Source organism: Oncorhynchus nerka, linkage group LG23, assembly GCF_034236695.1.
Source record: "Oncorhynchus nerka isolate Pitt River linkage group LG23, Oner_Uvic_2.0, whole genome shotgun sequence".
Taxonomy (NCBI): domain Eukaryota; kingdom Metazoa; phylum Chordata; class Actinopteri; order Salmoniformes; family Salmonidae; genus Oncorhynchus; species Oncorhynchus nerka.
Genome location: NC_088418.1, coordinates 22187551 through 22206799, shown reverse-complemented (window position 1 = coordinate 22206799; position 19249 = coordinate 22187551). Strand labels below are relative to the sequence as shown.

The following is a 19249-nucleotide window of genomic DNA, read 5'->3' as shown; positions in this document are numbered from 1 at the left end:
ATAGTGCCTGTGCCCAAGAACGCTAAGGTAACCTGTCTAAACAACTACCGACCCGTAGCACTCACTTCTGTAGCCATGAAGTGCTTCGAAAGGCTGGTTGTGGCTCACATCAACACCATTATCCCAGAAACCCTAGACCCACTCCAATTTGGATACCGCCCCAACAGATGATGCAATCTCTATTGGACTCCACACTGCCCTTTCCCACCTGGACAAAAGGAACACCTATGTGAGAATGCTATTCATTGACTGCAGCGCAGCGTTCAACACCATAGTGCCACCATCAATAAGCTAAGGACCCTGGGACTAAACACCTCCCTCTGCAACTGGATTCTGGACTTCCTGACGGGCCGCCCCCAAGTGGTAAGGGTAGGTAGCAACACATCCGCCATGCTGATCCTCAACACAGGGGCCCCTCAGGGGTGCATGCTCAGTCCCCTCCTGTACTCCTTGTTCACTCATGACTGCACGGCCAGGCACAACTCCAACACCAGCGTTAAGTTTGCAGATGACACAACAGTGGTAGGCCTGACCACCGACAACGACGAGAGCCTATAGGGAGGAGGTAAGAGACCTGGCCGTGTGGTGCCAGGACAACAACCTCTCCCTCAATGTGATCAAGACAAAGGAGATGATTGTGGACTACAGGAAAAAGAGGACTGAGCACGCCCCCATTCTCATCGACGGGGCTGTAGTGGAGCAGGTTGAGAGCTTCAAGTTCCTTGGTGTCCACATCAACAACAAACTAACATGGTCCCTGCACACCAAGACAGTACTGAGTCGGTGTGCAGGGGTATGAGGAAACTGAGGTATGTACATATAACTAGGAATAAAGTAACTAGGCAACAGGATAGATAATAAACAGTAGCAGCAGCGTATGTGACGAGTCAAAAAAAGCTTGTGGGATAAGGGCCAATGCAGATGGCCAAATAGCTACATGGTCTAACTATGCTGAACAAAAATAGTAGGCAGGGAGCTTGACCCGTGATGTAATGGGCAGCACACACTACCCTCTGTAGTGCCTTGCGGTCGGATGCCAAGCAGTTGCCTTACCAAGTGGTGATGCAGTCAGTCAATATGTCTCAATGGTACAGCTGTAGATGCCAAATATTGCCAAAACTTTTCAGCCTCCAGAGGAGGAAGAGGCGTTGTCGTGCCCTCTTCACAACTGTGTTGGTGTGTGTGGATCATGATAGATCTTCAGTGAACTTGAAGCGATCGTCCCGCTCCACTACAGCCCTGTCGTTTCGAATGGGGGCGTGCTCAACCCTCCGTTTCCTGTAGTACATGATCAGCTCCTTTGTCTTTCTGACATTGAGGTTGTTGTCCTGGCACCACACTGCCAGGTCTTTGACCTCCTCCCTATAGGCTGTTTCATTGTTGTCTGTGACCAGGCCTACCACCGTCATGTCGTAAGCAAACTTAATGGGGTTGGAGTCGTGCATGGCCACGTGGAGGATATGTTATTTCCTACCGGCATCACCTGCGGGCGGCCCGTCAGGAAGTCCAGCATCCAGTTGCAGCGGGAGGTGTTCAGTCCCAGGGTCCTTAACATTGTTGTGGAGGCTGATTAAAATTGATTTCTATAAAATAATCAAACTTGACTAACTAACTAATGAGAAACTTTAACATATTTCCATGAAATTGAGATATTGTTCTAATGTGGGATTGGTTTGATAAATGTTAAATTCTCGTCTCCATTGGATTTTTCTGGGGAACTGTACACACTGCTTATCACCACCATCTAGGGTATTCGCATGACAATAACATGCATCGATATTGGGATACAGTGCAGATCATTTCAACAATACTGACTCAGCCTCAGCGTTATCCATAAGTGGTGTTCTTTGTCTGTGTGATATCAAAAGAAACCCCTCTAAGGACATCTACCCTCCTCTCCCTCCCCTTTATCCATCTGTTGAGATTCAATGATACTGGCCATTAGCCTCTCAATCTTGCGATCGTCATGAGTTTTGGGAGTGTGATTATGCAGCTAGCTGCCCAGGGGTGAAAAGGAGATCACAACATGTTAGAATCTTAGGTTGCAGTAACAAAGAGCTCAAGGAGAAAGCTGAGGTTTAGATCAAGAATTGTGTAACGGTAGGGGGAGTTGACATTGTGCATCTCATTCAAGTGCAGAATGTGTATACTCACTCCCGAGTGTTCTTATTTCTGTTTCACATCTACTATCTATCTTTCCTAGCAACATTAGGAGCGGTTTAAAAACAGGTACAACAATGTCAGTATATTATTTGAAGAGTTGTTTACAGCAGATAATGAAAAAAGTATTCATAACAACACACCTTTACATCAAATCAAACATATTTTTTTTCTAGGGAGCTATGGCGATTACACAAATCTGGGTGAACTACAACAGCTACACATTGACTCCCATTAGGTTGACAGGCCGGTTGTTGTAGCGTTTTGAAATGTCCGCTTCGATCTGTAAAACACAACACAAGTCACAGGTCAGGTGGGTCCCACACTTGCCCGTCGTCATTGTAATCTACCAGACAGAGACATACGAGAGAGAGACAGATGGACAGTACCAGTTTGTGGAGTTGGTGGGTGCGCTGAGCCAGGAGGTCGATGCGGGGCTCCAGGGTGGCCTGCTCTTCCAGAGCTTCCTGTCTCTTCTCGGCCAGTGTGGCCCGCTTCAGCACGAGGATGTCTGCCTGCTTCAGCTTCTGCCTCAGGACCTCCGAGACACGCTCCACGTACCTGGGACACACACACCGCCTCAGCATGGGGAGTTCCCCTGAATACCCTTTACAAGGAACCAGCTAATGGCAATACTGGTTGTTGTAAAGGTCTGGGAAGATGATAGAGATTACTTTTTTATTTATCCGTTATTTTACCAGGTAAGTTGACTGAGAACACGTTCTCATTTGCAGCAGCGACCTGGGGAATAGTTACAGGGGAGAGGAGGGGGATGAATGAGCCAATTGTAAACTGGGGATTATTAGGTGACCGTGATGGTTTGAAGGCCAGATTGGGAATTTAGCCAGGACACCAGGGTTAACACCCCTACTCTTACGATAAGTGCCATGGGATCTTTAATGACCTCAGAGAGTCAGGACACCCGTTTAACGTTCCATCCGAAAGACGGCACCCTACACAGGCCAATCACTGCCCTGGGGCATTGGGATATTTTTTTAGACCAGAGGAAAGAGTGCCTCCTACTGGCCCTCCAACACCACTTCCAGCAGCATCTGGTCTCCCATCCAGGAACTGACCAGGACCAACCCTGCTTAGCTTCAGAAGCAAGCCAGCAGTGGTATGCTGCTGGTAAAGCAGGGTGGTATGCTACTGATGAAGCTGACCGTTGTGGTGAAGACTCACCGTGGCGAGGCCTGGATCATGAAGAGGTGCTGCATCCGTAGGTTGGTCAGCCGTTCCAGCAGGTGGCGCACCTCAGCCAGCATCTCCTGGATGCGCTGGCAGGTCTGCCCCTGGATGATGGAGGGGGCCAGCTGGAACTGACACATGGCCACCACATTGCCCTCTTCTCCCATCTCACTCTGCCGCTGGGTCAGGAATACCTCCAACTGCCCAACACACAACCACACTGGCTCAGTCTGCGCTCTCATCTCCAGTCAGTAAACAATGGTCTGCTAAGACCAACTCGCCATGTACATTGCAATCTTAAGACGGAAAAAGGTAATACTACGCACTTCAATACCACGCATTTCAAAGCATAATCTGATAAATGCACAATTACAGTGAGACTGGCTTGTCAAAATCTTTCAATAGAGTTGTCATACAACACCAGAGGGTTGTGCATTAGAGCCGGATGGTTACCTACCTCCATCAGCTCGTCGATGTACTGGCTGCGGGTCTGTGGGGTCTCCAATATTGACAGAGCATCCTCCCCCCTGGCCACACCCTCAGGACCTGGTCACACGGCCATAGTTTACAGTCACATTTCACATTCTTAATGTGCTGCTACCATGCGGAAGATAAATTCTACTGCGCAATGTATGAAACTTTTTTTTTGTCTACAGCTAGTTATAAAAAGGTAAGAATACTCACAGTCCGTGCCCATATCTAAGATCTCAATTTCTATAGGGGTTTCACTCTCTCCCCAATCAATGACACCTGCATCTGTGCCCTATGGAGGGAAAAAACACATGGAGAGATAAAAGGCATCTTATGTGCCTCAAGCCACAAAGAGGATTAGAAAGTAAGTAAGAAAATAGAAAGTAAGATTCATACCAAAAACTAAAATGTTCATACAGAAATGTATGAAGAACAAAATGTATGTTCTCTTAACTCTTACCTCAGAGCCAGGCTCCAGGCTGATGCCCCAGTCCACTCCTCCATCCTCCACCGTGATCACATCTTGTGTCCCTTCTGCCCCTGTCCCACACCCCAGGTCACCCCAGTCAATCTGAATGGACATAGAGATACAGACACCGTCAGCATGACGTCTTACTATAACGATGAATTGTGTGTGAATTTAAAGTTAAGAGGATATTTTCAAATGCCCTAAAAGTATGTCACACTAGTTTCAAGATGCAGCCCGGACACTGTCATCTTTTAGACCAACTTATAATGATAGAAAGTGTGTAAGATCAACAAACCGTTTCCTCTGTGACCGTATCAGGGGGCGCCTCCTCCATTACAGGCCTCTCGATGACCGCTGGTGCTTTTCCAGTTCGCCACTCATAGAACGTGGGGTTACCTCTCTTTTGGGCGAAAGTCAGCATGGGCAGCACTGGCTCATCCCTGTGGCAGGACGACACACTCTTACTCAACAACTGATGCCATTCAAAAAGACGTGCCCAGCCAGGCCCAGTGTTTTCCACAGAACCTGGAAGGGATTTCACACTCACCAGTCACAGAGAAAGTTTGTGAAGGCTGTGTAAAGTTGGATTTGCTCCTCTAGCTTGGCTGTGTCCCTCCCCACTTCCACAAGAGTCGTTGGTAGATCCTTCACCAGAGCCTGCAGTTCCCGAGCCACATTTTCCCCCTGGGAGAGAAATAAATGGTGTCAGCCAGCCACAGGGAAAGTGTACCATTTTAAATACAGAATATCACGCTGTACCCTTGCCTTGAGGTATGGATCAGTGTACCTATTCATCAGCGTAACACATATGCTGTACCTCTGTTTTCACCACATGCATACCACAGCGTTTCACTCTGTGTGTCCTCACCATGATGCCGTACTGCTTGCAGCCTGCGTAGAAGCGCTCCCTCAGGTCCGCGGCAGAGCTTTGGCACTCAGTCTCTCTCCGGATCAACTCCTGCTGAAGCTGCTGGGCCTTGGCTACCTGCTTCCTCAGGGCCGGACCCTCATAGCTCACAGTGCGGCTCAACAAGCTGGCCACCTCCGCTGCGTCACACAACGGGGAAGAGTCAATACTCAGTCTATATTCAAATCTTAGTTCATACATCCATCAGTGTTCCTCCATCCCGGTCTTGAGCATGGACCCACAGGGTACTGAGGCTTTATTCCAACCCAGTTTTACGAAAGAAAAAAAAAAAGAAAAAAAAACTCAATTCCACTAAACTACAAATCATTCAACCATTGAATAGCTGAAAAGCCTGCACACCCTGTGGATCCCTACGACCAGGATAGAGGGCCACTATTTCATCACACACTTACCAAAGTTAACATTGTCTGGCTCATAGATGAGCCCACTATTTCATCTCATACTTACCCAAGTAAACATTGTCTGCCTCATAGAGGGACACTATTTCTTGCCAGTCCTGCAGCAACAAAACAGAGAACACTGGTTTGTAGATGGCTACTTGGGGGATAAACGATGACAAAAAACAACTGTCAGACATTGTATGTCACTTCACCTTCATCCTCTGAGAGGAGTATCTGCCAAATATGTTTTTGGAAGAGGCCTCAGTCCCCCTCAGGATGTCCACTATCCTCAAGCAGTGGAAGTAGTGGATGTCTGCAATAACAAAGGACAGCACTATTATATTTTGGTATGTCAATGGCAAGTACCAGACATCTGTGTTTATCTGAATAGTCGCTGTGGAGCAGTCAGGAGAGTGAGGGACTTACAGGACCCTGAGAGAAGCTCCTTGATCTCCTCGTTCTCTGGCATGTCCTGCATCGCAGCGTTGATCTTCTCCCGGATGCTCATTACAGCACTCTGCCATTTCAGACTGCAGTGTCGTCGGTCCACCAGCCAGTCTACAGGGGATAGCTGGTTAATGTACCGCTACAGAAACCCAAAGACTCGTAGAAAAATGTCCCATTCATTACTATATCCAATCTTACCTAAAAGCTTACTAGTCTGTATGTCAATAGGAAGATTTTGAAGATTCTGTTGAGAAGATGAGGTTAAATGTTAGCCTAATAACGTTACTTGAACAGCTGCATTTAAGAAAGGGGAATTGTAGCTCCTACATTTTCACGTGAACAGTGGCAGCCATAGGAAAGGTCAAAGTGAAAGTCTAGATATAACCAACCCGCATATGGATGGAAAGGAGTGCTTTTGACAATCTGTGAGCATTGACAGCTAACTAGATGCGTTAGCTTGTTATCAATATATGGATAGATATATATATATAGTAGCGGGTTCGTGTAAATTACTGACACTACCGTGCACGAATGAATCTGCGAGGACAAGATAATGGAGAGCAATTCATCAAAATATTTACTGGTCGACAGTTCAGCAGAAGTAACTAGAGACCATGCAGGCCAAGCTGAACAGTCTTCAAACCATTGTTCTGAAGAAAAACAACATATATTCATACATGTACCTCCATCGCCTCTTCAACTGTTCATGGAATTGTTGGATTTTTATTATTCTTGGCACATTGCAGTTATATTTCTGCGACTTCTTCAAGTTAATCCGCTATTCCACTATTTACACCCAAAACGACACGTTACCAGACGAAGGACCTATAGAAAAACGTGATGGTAGGAAAGCGAACTTTCATAAACCAATGGAATTGTACCATACTTAGGACTGATTCTAATAGGTACATATTTTAGTTCCGGATTGGATGACGTCTACCAACAGAGGGCGTTGTACCCTCAGGTCTAATTTATGTCTTGAGCTGATATTAATCAGGGCTCAATCACGGGCTCAATGCAGGACTTTGGAATGAAACAATGAATTTATTATTTAATAGCCTACCAGCATTGATGAATCTACCCAAACATGATCTACATCACCAAGTGGCCTAGATATGGTCATAGTTTACTGTAAGCAAATATTTCCCAAGTCATGTTGAATGTTATTCAAACTTGCAAAGCAGGCCTGGGAATGAATTCCTTGTCTGTGATTTCCCCTCTGACTTTGAGCAATGGTGACACATTGTATTTCTCCTCTGTGGACAGACTATTAATTCAAAAGTTGAATGAACATTTATTTTTGTTGAGGTCTTTTCAACTGTCAATAAGAGTGTTCCTAATTGAGTCTTTGAATGAAGAGATGGAGATAAAAGGGTCCAGTTGGAGTGTTTTTTGCAGCTCGTTCCAGTCGCTAGCTGCAGCGAACTGAAAAGAGGAGCGACCCAGGGATGGAAACTGGAAAAACATTGTTGCAAACATAAGGATATCAATGATCCAATCACATTTATTTATTTATTTTTATTTCACCTTTATTTAACCAGGTAAGCAAGTTGAGAACAAGTTCTCATTTACAATTGCGACCTGGCCAAGATAAAGCAAAGCAGTTCGACAGATACAACGACACAGAGTTACACATGGAGTAAAACAAACATACAGTCAATAATACAGTATAAACAAGTCTATATACAATGTGAGCAAATGAGGTGAGAAGGGAGGTAAAGGCAAAAAAGGCCATGGTGGCAAAGTAAATACAATATAGCAAGTAAAACACTGGAATGGTAGTTTTGCAATGGAAGAATGTGCAAAGTAGAAATAAAAATAATGGGGTGCAAAGGAGCAAAATAAATAAATTAATTAAATACAGTTGGGAAAGAGGTAGTTGTTTGGGCTAAATTATAGGTGGGCTATGTACAGGTGCAGTAATCTGTGAGCTGCTCTGACAGTTGGTGCTTAAAGCTAGTGAGGGAGATAAGTGTTTCCAGTTTCAGAGATTTTTGTAGTTCGTTCCAGTCATTGGCAGCAGAGAACTGGAAGGAGAGGTGGCCAAAGAAAGAATTGGTTTTGGGGGTGACTAGAGAGATATTAGACATTAGTGAGACATTAGTGAAGACAAATTATTACCACGTCACTTGTCAGTGTTTTGTTTCAGCATATTATTCCAATGATATGGCTACAGCCATGAGAAAACATGGCTTAGGCCAATTAAAACGAGTTGTTTCCACTCCATTCCACTTGGAAACAGATCCAGTTTTGCGGTAAGAGAGGGGTTGTAATAGTGCATTCATTAACCAACTGGAAAGCTGCACACCTCTCAAGTTCACTGTAAGACCCCGCTGAGCACAGACGTCAATTCAACATCTATTCCACATTACATCGAAATGACGTGGAAACAGCATTGATTCAACCAGTGTGTGCCCAGTGGGACAGTAACTTAACAGTACTCTTGAAAGGGGTTGGGCATTCTGACAACAAGTCCCCTTCAAATCGCATGGTTGTTACATTTACTTGCTTGTATTTGGCTGTCTTTGTGTGTGTGTGTGTGTGTGTGTGTGTGTGTGTGTGTGTGTGTGTGTGTGTGTGTGTGTGTGTGTGTGTGTGTGTGTGTCAGAGGAGGCTGGTTGGAGGAGCTATAGGAGGACGGGCCCATTGTAATGGCTGTAATGGAATAAATGGAACGGTATCAAGCACATCAAACAAATGGAAACCACGTTTGACTCCGTTCCATTGATTCCATTCCAGCCATTACAATGAGCCCGTCCTCCTATAGCTGCTCCCACCAGCCTCCACTGGTGTGTTTGTGTGTGTGCGTGCGCAAGAGAGAAAGAGCGAGAGAGAGAGAGAGAGAGAGAGAGAGAGAGAGAGAGAGACTGCACCTGTGACAGAACACCTGAGTGTCAACATAAGGAGGACTGAGAAACTGAGTGAATGTGAAAAGAGAACAGGAACAGGAAGAGAAAGAGAGAATAATAAAGTATACGAAATTAATGCAGAACCTCTAACTAGGAGAGCACTAAGATATGGTTGGACATTTTCACATCTGAAATCCACTCCCTCTCCAGGACAGAGACCAATTCTCCATCAACAAGGTAAGCATTACATTCATGCACACTGTACATCCATCAAGGGACCATTATTTCCCGTAGGAATGTTTATAATTGGAATGTCAATGTGCTACTTGTGTTGTTTATGTTTTTAGAGGATGTGTTTTAGCCTTTATGTATTTTACAGTTTCTTATTGTGTGCATTTCACTATATGTAATACAATTCTAAATATCCTGATACAGTACATTTGCTTACATTTTACATTTCCGTGGCATCAAGTTGATAGTGTCTAATTAAACTCCCCAAAAATCAAACAATGGTGGGAAACAAAAATGCCAAATCAACTGGGTACAAGCCATGTGCCAGCCCTTCTGACATAGCAAAAATAATGATTCAAATTGTCCAGATAGGTCACAACTGATAAACATGAAATATGAAGAGACACGAGGGCCACAGCTATGTGAGAAATCAGTGTGCCCTCCGAGCATCCTTCCCAACCTCTATGTTATAGGTCAACAGTGAACCTTAGTTTGGTTACCAGTATTTTTAGCTAACATTCCACTCCTTGCTACTCCTGTCATTTGCCAAAGACATAGGCCAGTCTCTTTGGCAAATGATAGGAGTGACAAGGAGTGGAATGCAATAGCTGAACAGAGATGGCAACCAGGCTAAGGAAACCTGGCATCCAAAGTGAAACCCAATACTGATGCAACATTCCAGCTCTGTGTTCAAGGAAGCTCAGGCACACAGTACAGTAGACGTCCTTGGACCCACCTTTCAGAAGCTCAAACAATGTATCATCAAGGCTTTGTACTCAATTAGTGATTTCTCAGTGTTCAGCGTGAACATGCTGTTCCTTCACTGTGATCTTTGAAGCTTCGCAGAACACAGAGTAACTTATTAAACAGGACCTACTGAGAACCCCAAATGAGTCATATGAGTTCTCTTTGTAAAGGTCAAATCAACGATGGCAGAGAGATGGTAGAATAATGGTCAAAGTTATCAATCTAACCTGGTTAAACTATTTCAGGTAACACTTGCCATTAGCTAGAATCCTTAGTTGCTACATCCATACTTGGACTTATATTCTTCAAGAATCAATGGGTATAATATCATTAATTTATAACTTATAAATGCCTTGTGAGCTTAGTTCAACTGTCATACTCCATCAGAACACAAAATGTTTTTTTAATCTAAGGTTTGTAAACCTCGTAAATGTAAACAAACACTGAATAGCTTGAAAACATGGTTAAAACTATAATTTTTATATGGTCTGTTCTTGCATCCAAAGCTCTGTCTATGAATTTGAGAGTGGTTACATTCTCCAGGCCCATCCCTCAGCTTTTTACCTAAACAGAGGCGGGGTAACCACCTTTTTCAACCGCAGATTCTAGCTTTAAGGTACCGTTTCTGAAACATTTCTATATATTGAAAATAAAGGGTTAATAATCAGTTAATTGACTATTTACAACCCCTATAAATCATCATGTCATAGTTAGTCAGGAAGTTGGCAGGGAACAGGAGTCCAGCACTGAGCCAGGAGGGTAACTGCACCTTTTTAGAGACATTACAAAGCCATAAAAGCTCATCTTGGGGAGCAACAGCATCTGCTTCTTGGGTGTCTGTGACTCTGTAAACAACCAAGTCACAAATAAGTGCAATTAGAAAATGCAAATGAACTCAAAGAGTAAAACTAGCTCGGAACAAGGATTGCATCAAAGAAATTACACAATTACTTTGAACATGACAGTGACAAAGTGAAGTTACTATGAGCCGACCCAGATTGTTATTTCTTCTTATTTCTGCCAATGCCAAGTGCTTCAGATAAGAAAGTGATGTAATTCACATGTACATTTACATGGGTGTGATATCAAACCCACAGCAAGCTGTACTGTCAAGACTGCTGGAGTAAACTTCATGCTATGGGGTTGGGCAAACTAAGGGCAATGAAAATTAATCTGTTACTTGTTGCATTTAAATTATAAATTGTGGACTACAGCCATATCAGAATAGATATGGGCATTTTAAGCAAATAAACATGTTCTATAGAGAGAGTTCCCACAGAACCAACCCAACTTATAAATATATTGCTTTATTTTTCGACTATGATAGACTGTAACAAGAACGTTTCTGTGGCATTCACTTGCTTGGTTGCCCGGAAACTTGGCATTGTCTCATTCTTGCCATCTCCATTGTATGTTGCACCAAACAACTCAAGGAAACCTGAATATAACCTGCTTTAATGCTATTAATGTTAGATAACATGATACATCTATTAACCCCATAACTTATCACAATGTGGTATACCCAAAATAGCTCACATTTTAAAAATGATTTGTGGTATGCCTGTAATCTTACAACACCATGCTAAAATGATCATCAGAAAAGGGTGAGTCTATTACTACTGGCGTTTCAACTGGAACGGATGTTGGCTAAAAGGTTGCCAGGTGACTGAGCTGGGGCACACCTCATACTGACAGTGGATAACAAAGCATCACAATACCTGGGTTCAATATGTGTGCTCTTGTAATTGCTACTTGTTTGCATTTATGCGCCCATTGGTTTGCATTGGTTTGTGTCACGCAAATCCAAAATGGAAAAGGATGCAGTTTGCAGGGGCGCAACTTTGGTTTTAGAAGTGGGGGGGACATAATTATACAAGTTGGATAAACTCTCCAAACAGCTTACCTGACCACTCGGAGGCGTCCGCATGGTCCTAAAGCATACAGTTGCCTTGTTTTGTATCACATTTCAATGATAAATCTGGGGGGGGGGACAAAAATGCAGTGAAAGTTGCACCCCTGGCAGTTTGTATTGAGTTGGTGTCGTATATATATATATATATATATATTTTTTACCTTTATTTAACCAGGCAAGTCAGTTAAGAACAAATTCTTATTTTCAATGACGGCCTAGGAACAGCGGGTTAACTGCCTGTTCAGGGGCAGAATGACAGATTTGTACCTTGTCAGCTCGGGGTTTGAACTTGCAACCTTCCGGTTACTAGTCCAACGCTCTAACCACTAGGCTACCCTGCCGCCCCTATCTAGAGTGGATTCAGGAAACAAGTTGCTTTCTCATCAGCCGAAAGGTTTTTTCTGAGTTGATATCAGATCACATGGAAGAGACACGAGATCCTCTCAATGTGTCGGTTAATTTATTAGCTGAGAGCCTGTATCAGATGTCAGATGAGTCATCTCCTTGATTAGTCTTTATCACTGTGATGTGATAGATACTGCTAACAAGGGCTCCCGAGTGGCACAGTGGTCTAAGGCACTGCATCTCAGTGCTAGAGGCGTCACTACAGACCCTGGTTTGATTACAGGCTGTATCACAACCAGCTGTGATTGGGAGTCCCATAGGGCGGCACACAATTGGCCAAGCTTCGTCCGGGTTAGGGTTTGGCCGGGGTAGGCCGTCATTGTAAATAAGAATATGTTCTTAACTGGCTTGCCAGGTTAAATAAAAAAACAAAAAAAACAAGGGAGTGAACAATTTACAGCATGAATCCTCTGGTAAATACACACTCATAAGATAAGTACACATAATATAGACACAGAAAGTGATGGAAAGCATTTGCCTTCACATAGGGGAGAAAGGCCAGGACTGGAAATGTTTGTATTTTGGTTATCAGTAAAACAATACTGAGAGCAGGCTCAACTTGCCCGACTGCCATGAATCCCATACATTTTCTGTCTTTCACGTAAACATCTTAAACAATGGGGAGGAATTAGATAAGTTTTAGGCTAATGGAATTCTTGGTTGTTTTCACTTTTCCTTTTTTAAGCCCCATGGGGCCACCTCAAAGCAGGCTCAGTTCACTTGTCCCAGGCAACAGTGAAACCCTCAATGTCAATTCCCTGCTTAAAACGTTTTCTTTATATTCAGTCAATATGGCCAAAATCTATCATTACCTCAAAAATGTCAACTTTGACTGCATTTACACTTGACCCGTAGTTCCAATGTCTCTTCTATTGTTCCCACAAGCAAGGGGGGAGGCCAATGACATTACATCAGACCATCTCCTTGACATTTTCAGTTGTCTTAAAAACCCTATTTTGCTTCCAAAAAATGTTTCCCCATTAAGTATGTGACTGTGTGTACATTACTGTATGTATACTTGTGTTTTTCAACAGGAAAAGTTCACAAGTGTTACAGCTGGAGTGTGTTTTTAACTCTCAAGATAAAGGTTGATCATTGTCAGCTAATGAATATGGATCTGGATCATTTTCACTTTTTTGCCCTGGAATGTAAGGAATGAGTCAATTTAGTCAGGCAATCAACTACAAGAAACATGTCACCATTGTCACAAGATCCCCCCCTGCTTGTGTCTCTTGAACTTCAACTTGAAACCTCTTACCGTGTAACTCTCACAAAAACCCACGTTACTGATTGACATAACCGGGTGCCCTTTTCCTCCCTAGGTCAATCCCCCCTCCAGTCTCTGTTTGTGCCATGGCTGACCCTAGCTGGTGGAAGCTGACCTTTTCACCTACGAAGTCTGAGGCAAAGGTTCCGTACGAGATCCCTCAAGAGTATGGTAATAATGATAAGGAACATCACAACAGCCCTCAGCTCCCCACAGACCCAATGGACAACCAATTCAGTGCCAGACTGGAGAAGATAGTGGATAAGTCGGCCACTAAAGGTCGCCATGTTAAGGTGTCCCACTCTGGTCGCTTCAAGGAGAAGAAGAAGATCCGTGCCACACTGGCTGAGAACCCCATGCTGTTCTCTGAACACAGTCTCAGGGATGAGAACCACAGGGCAGAGAAATAGCACATAACCAGGTGCATGCTTTTTAGGCTCTTTTTTTAGTCATGCATTACAGACAGCCACACCATTCACGACACCAACACATCCATAATCTTATTGGTACAAAACATATATACACTCCCAAGATGGGCTCCACACCTAAGTACACAGATAATACTGTAACCAGCTGAATTATCATGCACATCCACAACACTGTTCAAGGTTCATTGATGCAAACATATTAGAATGGATGGTATTTTTCACCAGCTCATTCCTGAGCTCACTGCACTTGGACAACACTAAAAATGTCCAAGAATATGGCAATATGTTGCCTGTGTCTTTACAAGGACTCATGACCAGTGACCTGGAGGGAATTTTTCACTGTAGTATAAGATAAATAAATTATGGAAAATGTTTAGCTGCAAAAATTCATCTGTTATAAATGTTAGTTCCACATATTTTGTATATTTAATGACCTGTAATGATATGAAGTAGTCTAGTTTACGACATGGTGATGTAAGAATGTGTAAACTGGGCCCTCCATCAGGGATTTATCATCCAGTTTGTCACTTCATCGGAGTCCAGTTGGTGGCGAGGCTTGGGCAAATGGAGTCAGAAAGGAGATGTGAGGGATACATGGTATTGAAGTGATCACAGAAAAGGGCATGTCTATCCATAAGAACAAGTCAGAGTATAATGTGATCCAGTGATTATTTTATTTATATACAGTTCTGTTTCATCTGACACGCTAAAAAGATCTGCATGAAATAAAGTTGATTGAAAAACATCAAAATGTCAGTCAAGGTGTATGGCAACATACTTAGTGGTAGGTCAAATGTAGCTTTTTTTTATTTTCCCCAATTTTGTGGTATCCAATTGTTTTTAGTAGCTATCTTGTCTCGTCGCTACAACTCCCGTACGGGCTCGGGAGATACGAAGGTTGAAAGTCATGCGTCCTCCGATACACAACCCAACCAAGCCGCACTGCTTCTTAACACAGCACACATCCAACCCGGAAGCCAGCCGCACCAATGTGTCGGAGGAAACACCGTGCAACTGGCAACCTTGGTTAGCGCGCACTGCACCCGGCCCGCCACAGGAGTCGCTGGTGCGCGATGAGACAAGGATATCCCTACCGGCCAACCCCTCCCTAACCCGGGTGACGCTAGGCCAATTGTGCGTCGCCCCACGGACCTCCCGGTCGCGGCCGGTTACGACAGAGCCTGTGCGCGAAACCAGAGTCTCTGATGGCACAGCTGGCGCTGCAGTACAGCGCCCTTAACCACTAACACCGACATCTTTTGGCCAGAAAAAGCACGGAGTACTCACTTGCAGATTAAAACATTTTCACATCCATTCAGTCGATCACAATTCGGATGTGCCATTTCAACTGTCGCGAACGCCATTCTCAGACATGACTGACTTCATACACTGAATTACCTTGGCACAACTGAACTCGTGCCAACTCTTCTAATCTTAATTGACCTATATTAAAAAGGCAGTTTGAGCCACAGACATGACAATCAATCCATAACAAATTCAACACAGGGACTACAGCCTAATAAGCGATCTGTATTACATGACAGAGAAACTGCTGTGGATTTGGGCCTTCAGAAGACATATTTGCTGTTAGACAGAACATGTCATCCAATACAGTGGAACTCAGGTACAAATGTTAAATAACAGATAGACAGTACTGGAGATTGCGCTTTTTATAAGTACAGAGTTTCCGGGAGTTGTGGAGGTCGAGGAAATGCATTTTCATTGGATAACCGGTTAACTGTCAATAATTATCTAACATTGACTACTGTACGAGACAGACTTTGCACATCAAACGTCAAGGAATGTAAAGTATGCCATACAGCATATTGAGATTCGTGAAACCTTGCATCACAGGTTACATGCAAGACCGTATAGTCACATCACGTTGATCATTTCCCATTGTTGTCCTAGAGACAACAGGCAATCAGGCCTCCTAACCACCCAGAGGGGAATATATATATATATATATATATATAAATAAATCACTCCTTGATTTGTTATTAAACAAGAACAATTGGAGAAAACAAGCCATAATTTGCTTTTTTAAAGACACACATATAGCACGTAGTTATTCAACATCATTTGGTTCATCACTCATGTCATTTGGTTGACGATGATGACATCATGAGTGAGTTGTACTCCAGGCCCAATCTCCAGCCTTGCCTTTAGTCCATTTCCCCTAATGTAACCAACCTCATGGGGATAGCCTCTGGTAGACCCAGCCCGCCTCAGCATTATGTTCATACTCTTCTAGAACACGCTCTCCATTTTTCAGCCTCGTGAAGACGATGCGGTCATGTAGCCTGTTGGTCTGACCCTGCCAGAACTCTATCAAGTAAGGCTTGACGATATAGCCTCCCCTGTTGGAAGATAGAGGGACAATGTGCAAAAACAAGAACAGGCTTACGTGATATATCATCTCTCGTGGATAGCATCTGACCAAATTTCTCAGATTTTAATTCTGGGTTAACTTAGTGCACCGCTTTGGTGATTTAATATACTAACCAGTAGTCGGGCATGGGGACATCTGTGTCCTTGTACTTTTCCTTCAGCTCTGCATTTTTCTGTCTCAGGTACTGCAGAGTGAAATAAAACCGTCAGATTTCACATATTTTCATTAATTTCCCTCATTTTGGCAATAAGTCCAACGGTGGATCTCTATAATACATTGGTGGTCCTCACATTTCTGTCAGGGACTGCAGTGCTTTGTCTGCTCACAACGGCCCCGATCTGGCTACTCTTGGGCCGGGAGTGGAAGTAGTCACAGGAGCTCTGGTAGGGGATTCTCTCCACGTTGCCCTCGATACGGACCTGCACACACACACATTCTCAAGTGAGCGCCAACTAACTGTACAGCAAATTCAGTGTCATCCTACATTAGTTAAAGGGAAATTCCACCACTTTTCAACCCCATATTCGTTACCTCCAGCACCAGCCGAGTGTCTACATGAGAAACCGGCACATTTCTATGATCTGTGGTTAAAAAGACAATAAATATTTAAAAAATAACACTTCTCTGTGACATTATGGGCTAGGATTAACCTGCAATGAGTTTCTAGCCAAAGGGAGGGTATTTTATTTCTCTCCACATCACCACACATCTCATAGAGTTTAAAAATCACTGTTTTTAAAAATGTTTTACATTTTGATGATGTCACCAGGTAAAACTTTTGAACTTTTTTTTATTTTTTACCAAACATAGAAATGCACCAGTCTTCACATATGTAGACACTGGTATTGTGCTGGAGATAATGAAATTAGGTTGAAGTGATGGAATTGCCCTTTAATTCGTTCAAAAACCAAATCATAACATATTCATCATACCAAATCAAAGACATTTGAAGATATTGAAACAATGGGTTAACAAGTATGCTACATTTTAAGAGGTAAAATGAAGCACATACCTGCCTGTTGATAGGCTCCCAGTAAAAGCACAGACATGCATAAGGGTTGCTCTCCTACAGGAAGGGATATGAAAATATCAGATGTAAAAATCAAAAAACAGAAGTAGTACGACATAATCTAGTGGTGCAGGTGCACAGGACGTCACGCTGTTTACTTAGCAAGTATCACTTCCCCCTGAATCGGCTCACACTGAGGCTCGAACCCAGGACCTCTGCCTTGCTAGCATGCACGACCTCAATAAGCGTCTTACCAGTTGGCGTCACGTGAAAAGGTAGCTAATCACTGGCGCAAGTGGGGACACTTCAGGCTGAGGAGTAAGTTTCGCACATCCATGTGCTACACATGCACTTGAGAGGAAAGGGAGGAAGATGCCTGCCTAGTGACAGTAGTAGGCACTAACCAGCTCACCACCTTTCCGGCTCTCGTAGTTGGTAAAGAACCGGAAGCCTTCTTCACTGTAGCCTTTTAACAAGACCATTCGAGCAGATGGACGTCCATCTCTTTATGAAGAAACAGACAGATTGATAGAAAATGTGTTACAATCTAGCTTAAGAAGCAAGCATTGTGCTTGAGGGACTACTTATGGGGGTACTCACCTGGTGGATGTGGCGATGCACATTGCATTGGGCTCTCCGATTTCAGGACACTTTGTGGCTTGATCAAACCAATCTCCAAACTGCTTGATGGGGTCCAGAGAAACAAGATGATTCTCTTCAAAGCACTAAAACAAGTTAAGATAGAGGCTTTTACATCATCAAAATGCACATTACATTGAAGTCATAAGCATTTAGGGAACTCAACGTGCTCAACGGCCCATGTTTATTATGACATCTTCACTGAAGTTCTGATCACTCCAATTGCTGGGGTGTAGGCTACGCAGTGAGGTGAAACGTCAAAACGTAGTAGATGATTAATATAATATGACTAGAGGTGCCACAAACCTCTGTTCTATATGACTACACAATCTATCTCTTCTACAACACGCTCTGTCATGTTGCAACCACCTGATTGGGCCCATGATATATAATAGGGGCCCTTATGTTCCCTTTGCCAGTGGAGGAGCTGTTTGGGGGAAGAGAAGCCCCTTCATTAGATCACAAGACGCTGGACGTAAGCGAAGTGAGCTTTGTGAGCAGATTGAACGTATGACTAAAGTACATTGAATTTACATTGTATACTTGATGCAATGAAAATGTTGGTGTCGTCAACGTAATTTACATTACAAAACAGGTCATTAATACACAATTGAAACCATGCAAGCACACTGGCTAGACATTGTTGTGCCTCTGGAATATGCATGTGTTTGCACCTGCCAATGACATATTTATAGCCATTCACCAAATTAGAACGGCGAGGTAGCTTGTGTCATAGCCAAAAAGCTAAGGACTCAAAAACTCGTCAATTCTCACCTCTTCGTCTCCTTTGTATTTTTTTCGCATGTCACTGAGATCCATGTCTGTAGAATCACTGGTAGATTTCGTGCAAAGTGACTGATAAAATAAGGCTCAACAGCAAGCTATCAAAGAAACCTGGGGATTAAAGTATTTACCTACTTCCCTGATATTCTTCAACGTATTGCAACCCGAGTATGCGTCTCATGCTTTACAACAAACACGCAGACGCTGACGTAATCACGCTCGCTGTTTTACGTAAAATATTATGCAAACATTCGCTCAAAGACGTTTTAATATATTGTCAAGATAGTCGAGTGACCGCTCTAACAACGGAATTACATGTCCTCAAATATGTCAGGTGGGAGAAGGCTAGATCAGGTGGGACCATTCGAGCCAACGAGAGAGCAGATACGCGTGTGAACAACAGGGCTGCGTTCAATTGAATGGAAATGGCGCTGTACTGAACGTCCAGTTGAAAAACGGGGAGAGGTTGGGTTGTTGTTTTAGAACGCTGTCATCATGGCCACTCCCCATTAAATACGCCCTCATTGCTTCAAGCCACACCCAC

At 43.5% G+C, this 19249-nt stretch overlaps 3 protein-coding genes across 3 annotated transcripts; 1 reads left to right on the top strand and 2 right to left on the bottom strand.

The window, feature by feature from the left end:
- Positions 1–2230: 2230 nt before the first annotated feature.
- On the bottom strand, positions 2231–6872 carry cdk5rap3 (CDK5 regulatory subunit associated protein 3). Its single transcript, XM_029628725.2, has 14 exons — positions 6727–6872; positions 6242–6287; positions 6023–6154; positions 5809–5909; positions 5664–5712; positions 5157–5335; positions 4836–4972; positions 4584–4728; positions 4280–4390; positions 4033–4111; positions 3806–3894; positions 3343–3548; positions 2550–2721; positions 2231–2443 (listed from the first exon to the last, which is right to left on the bottom strand). Exons 1-14 carry the CDS (start codon positions 6730–6732, stop codon positions 2378–2380), a joined length of 1518 nt encoding a protein of 505 aa, XP_029484585.1. The 5' UTR covers positions 6733–6872; the 3' UTR covers positions 2231–2377.
- Positions 6873–8876: 2004 nt separating this feature from the next.
- Positions 8877–15142, top strand: LOC115106473 (proline-rich protein 15-like protein B). The gene is made up of 2 exons (XM_029629241.2): positions 8877–9129; positions 13510–15142. The coding sequence occupies exon 2, from the start codon at positions 13541–13543 to the stop codon at positions 13862–13864; it is 324 nt and encodes a 107-aa protein (XP_029485101.1). The 5' UTR covers positions 8877–9129; positions 13510–13540; the 3' UTR covers positions 13865–15142.
- pnpo (pyridoxamine 5'-phosphate oxidase) lies at positions 14535–19190 on the bottom strand. The gene is made up of 7 exons (XM_029629239.2): positions 18697–19190; positions 17884–18008; positions 17688–17787; positions 17287–17340; positions 16565–16693; positions 16388–16458; positions 14535–16242 (listed from the first exon to the last, which is right to left on the bottom strand). Exons 1-7 carry the CDS (start codon positions 18739–18741, stop codon positions 16077–16079), a joined length of 690 nt encoding a protein of 229 aa, XP_029485099.1. The 5' UTR covers positions 18742–19190; the 3' UTR covers positions 14535–16076.
- Positions 19191–19249: the final 59 nt, after the last annotated feature.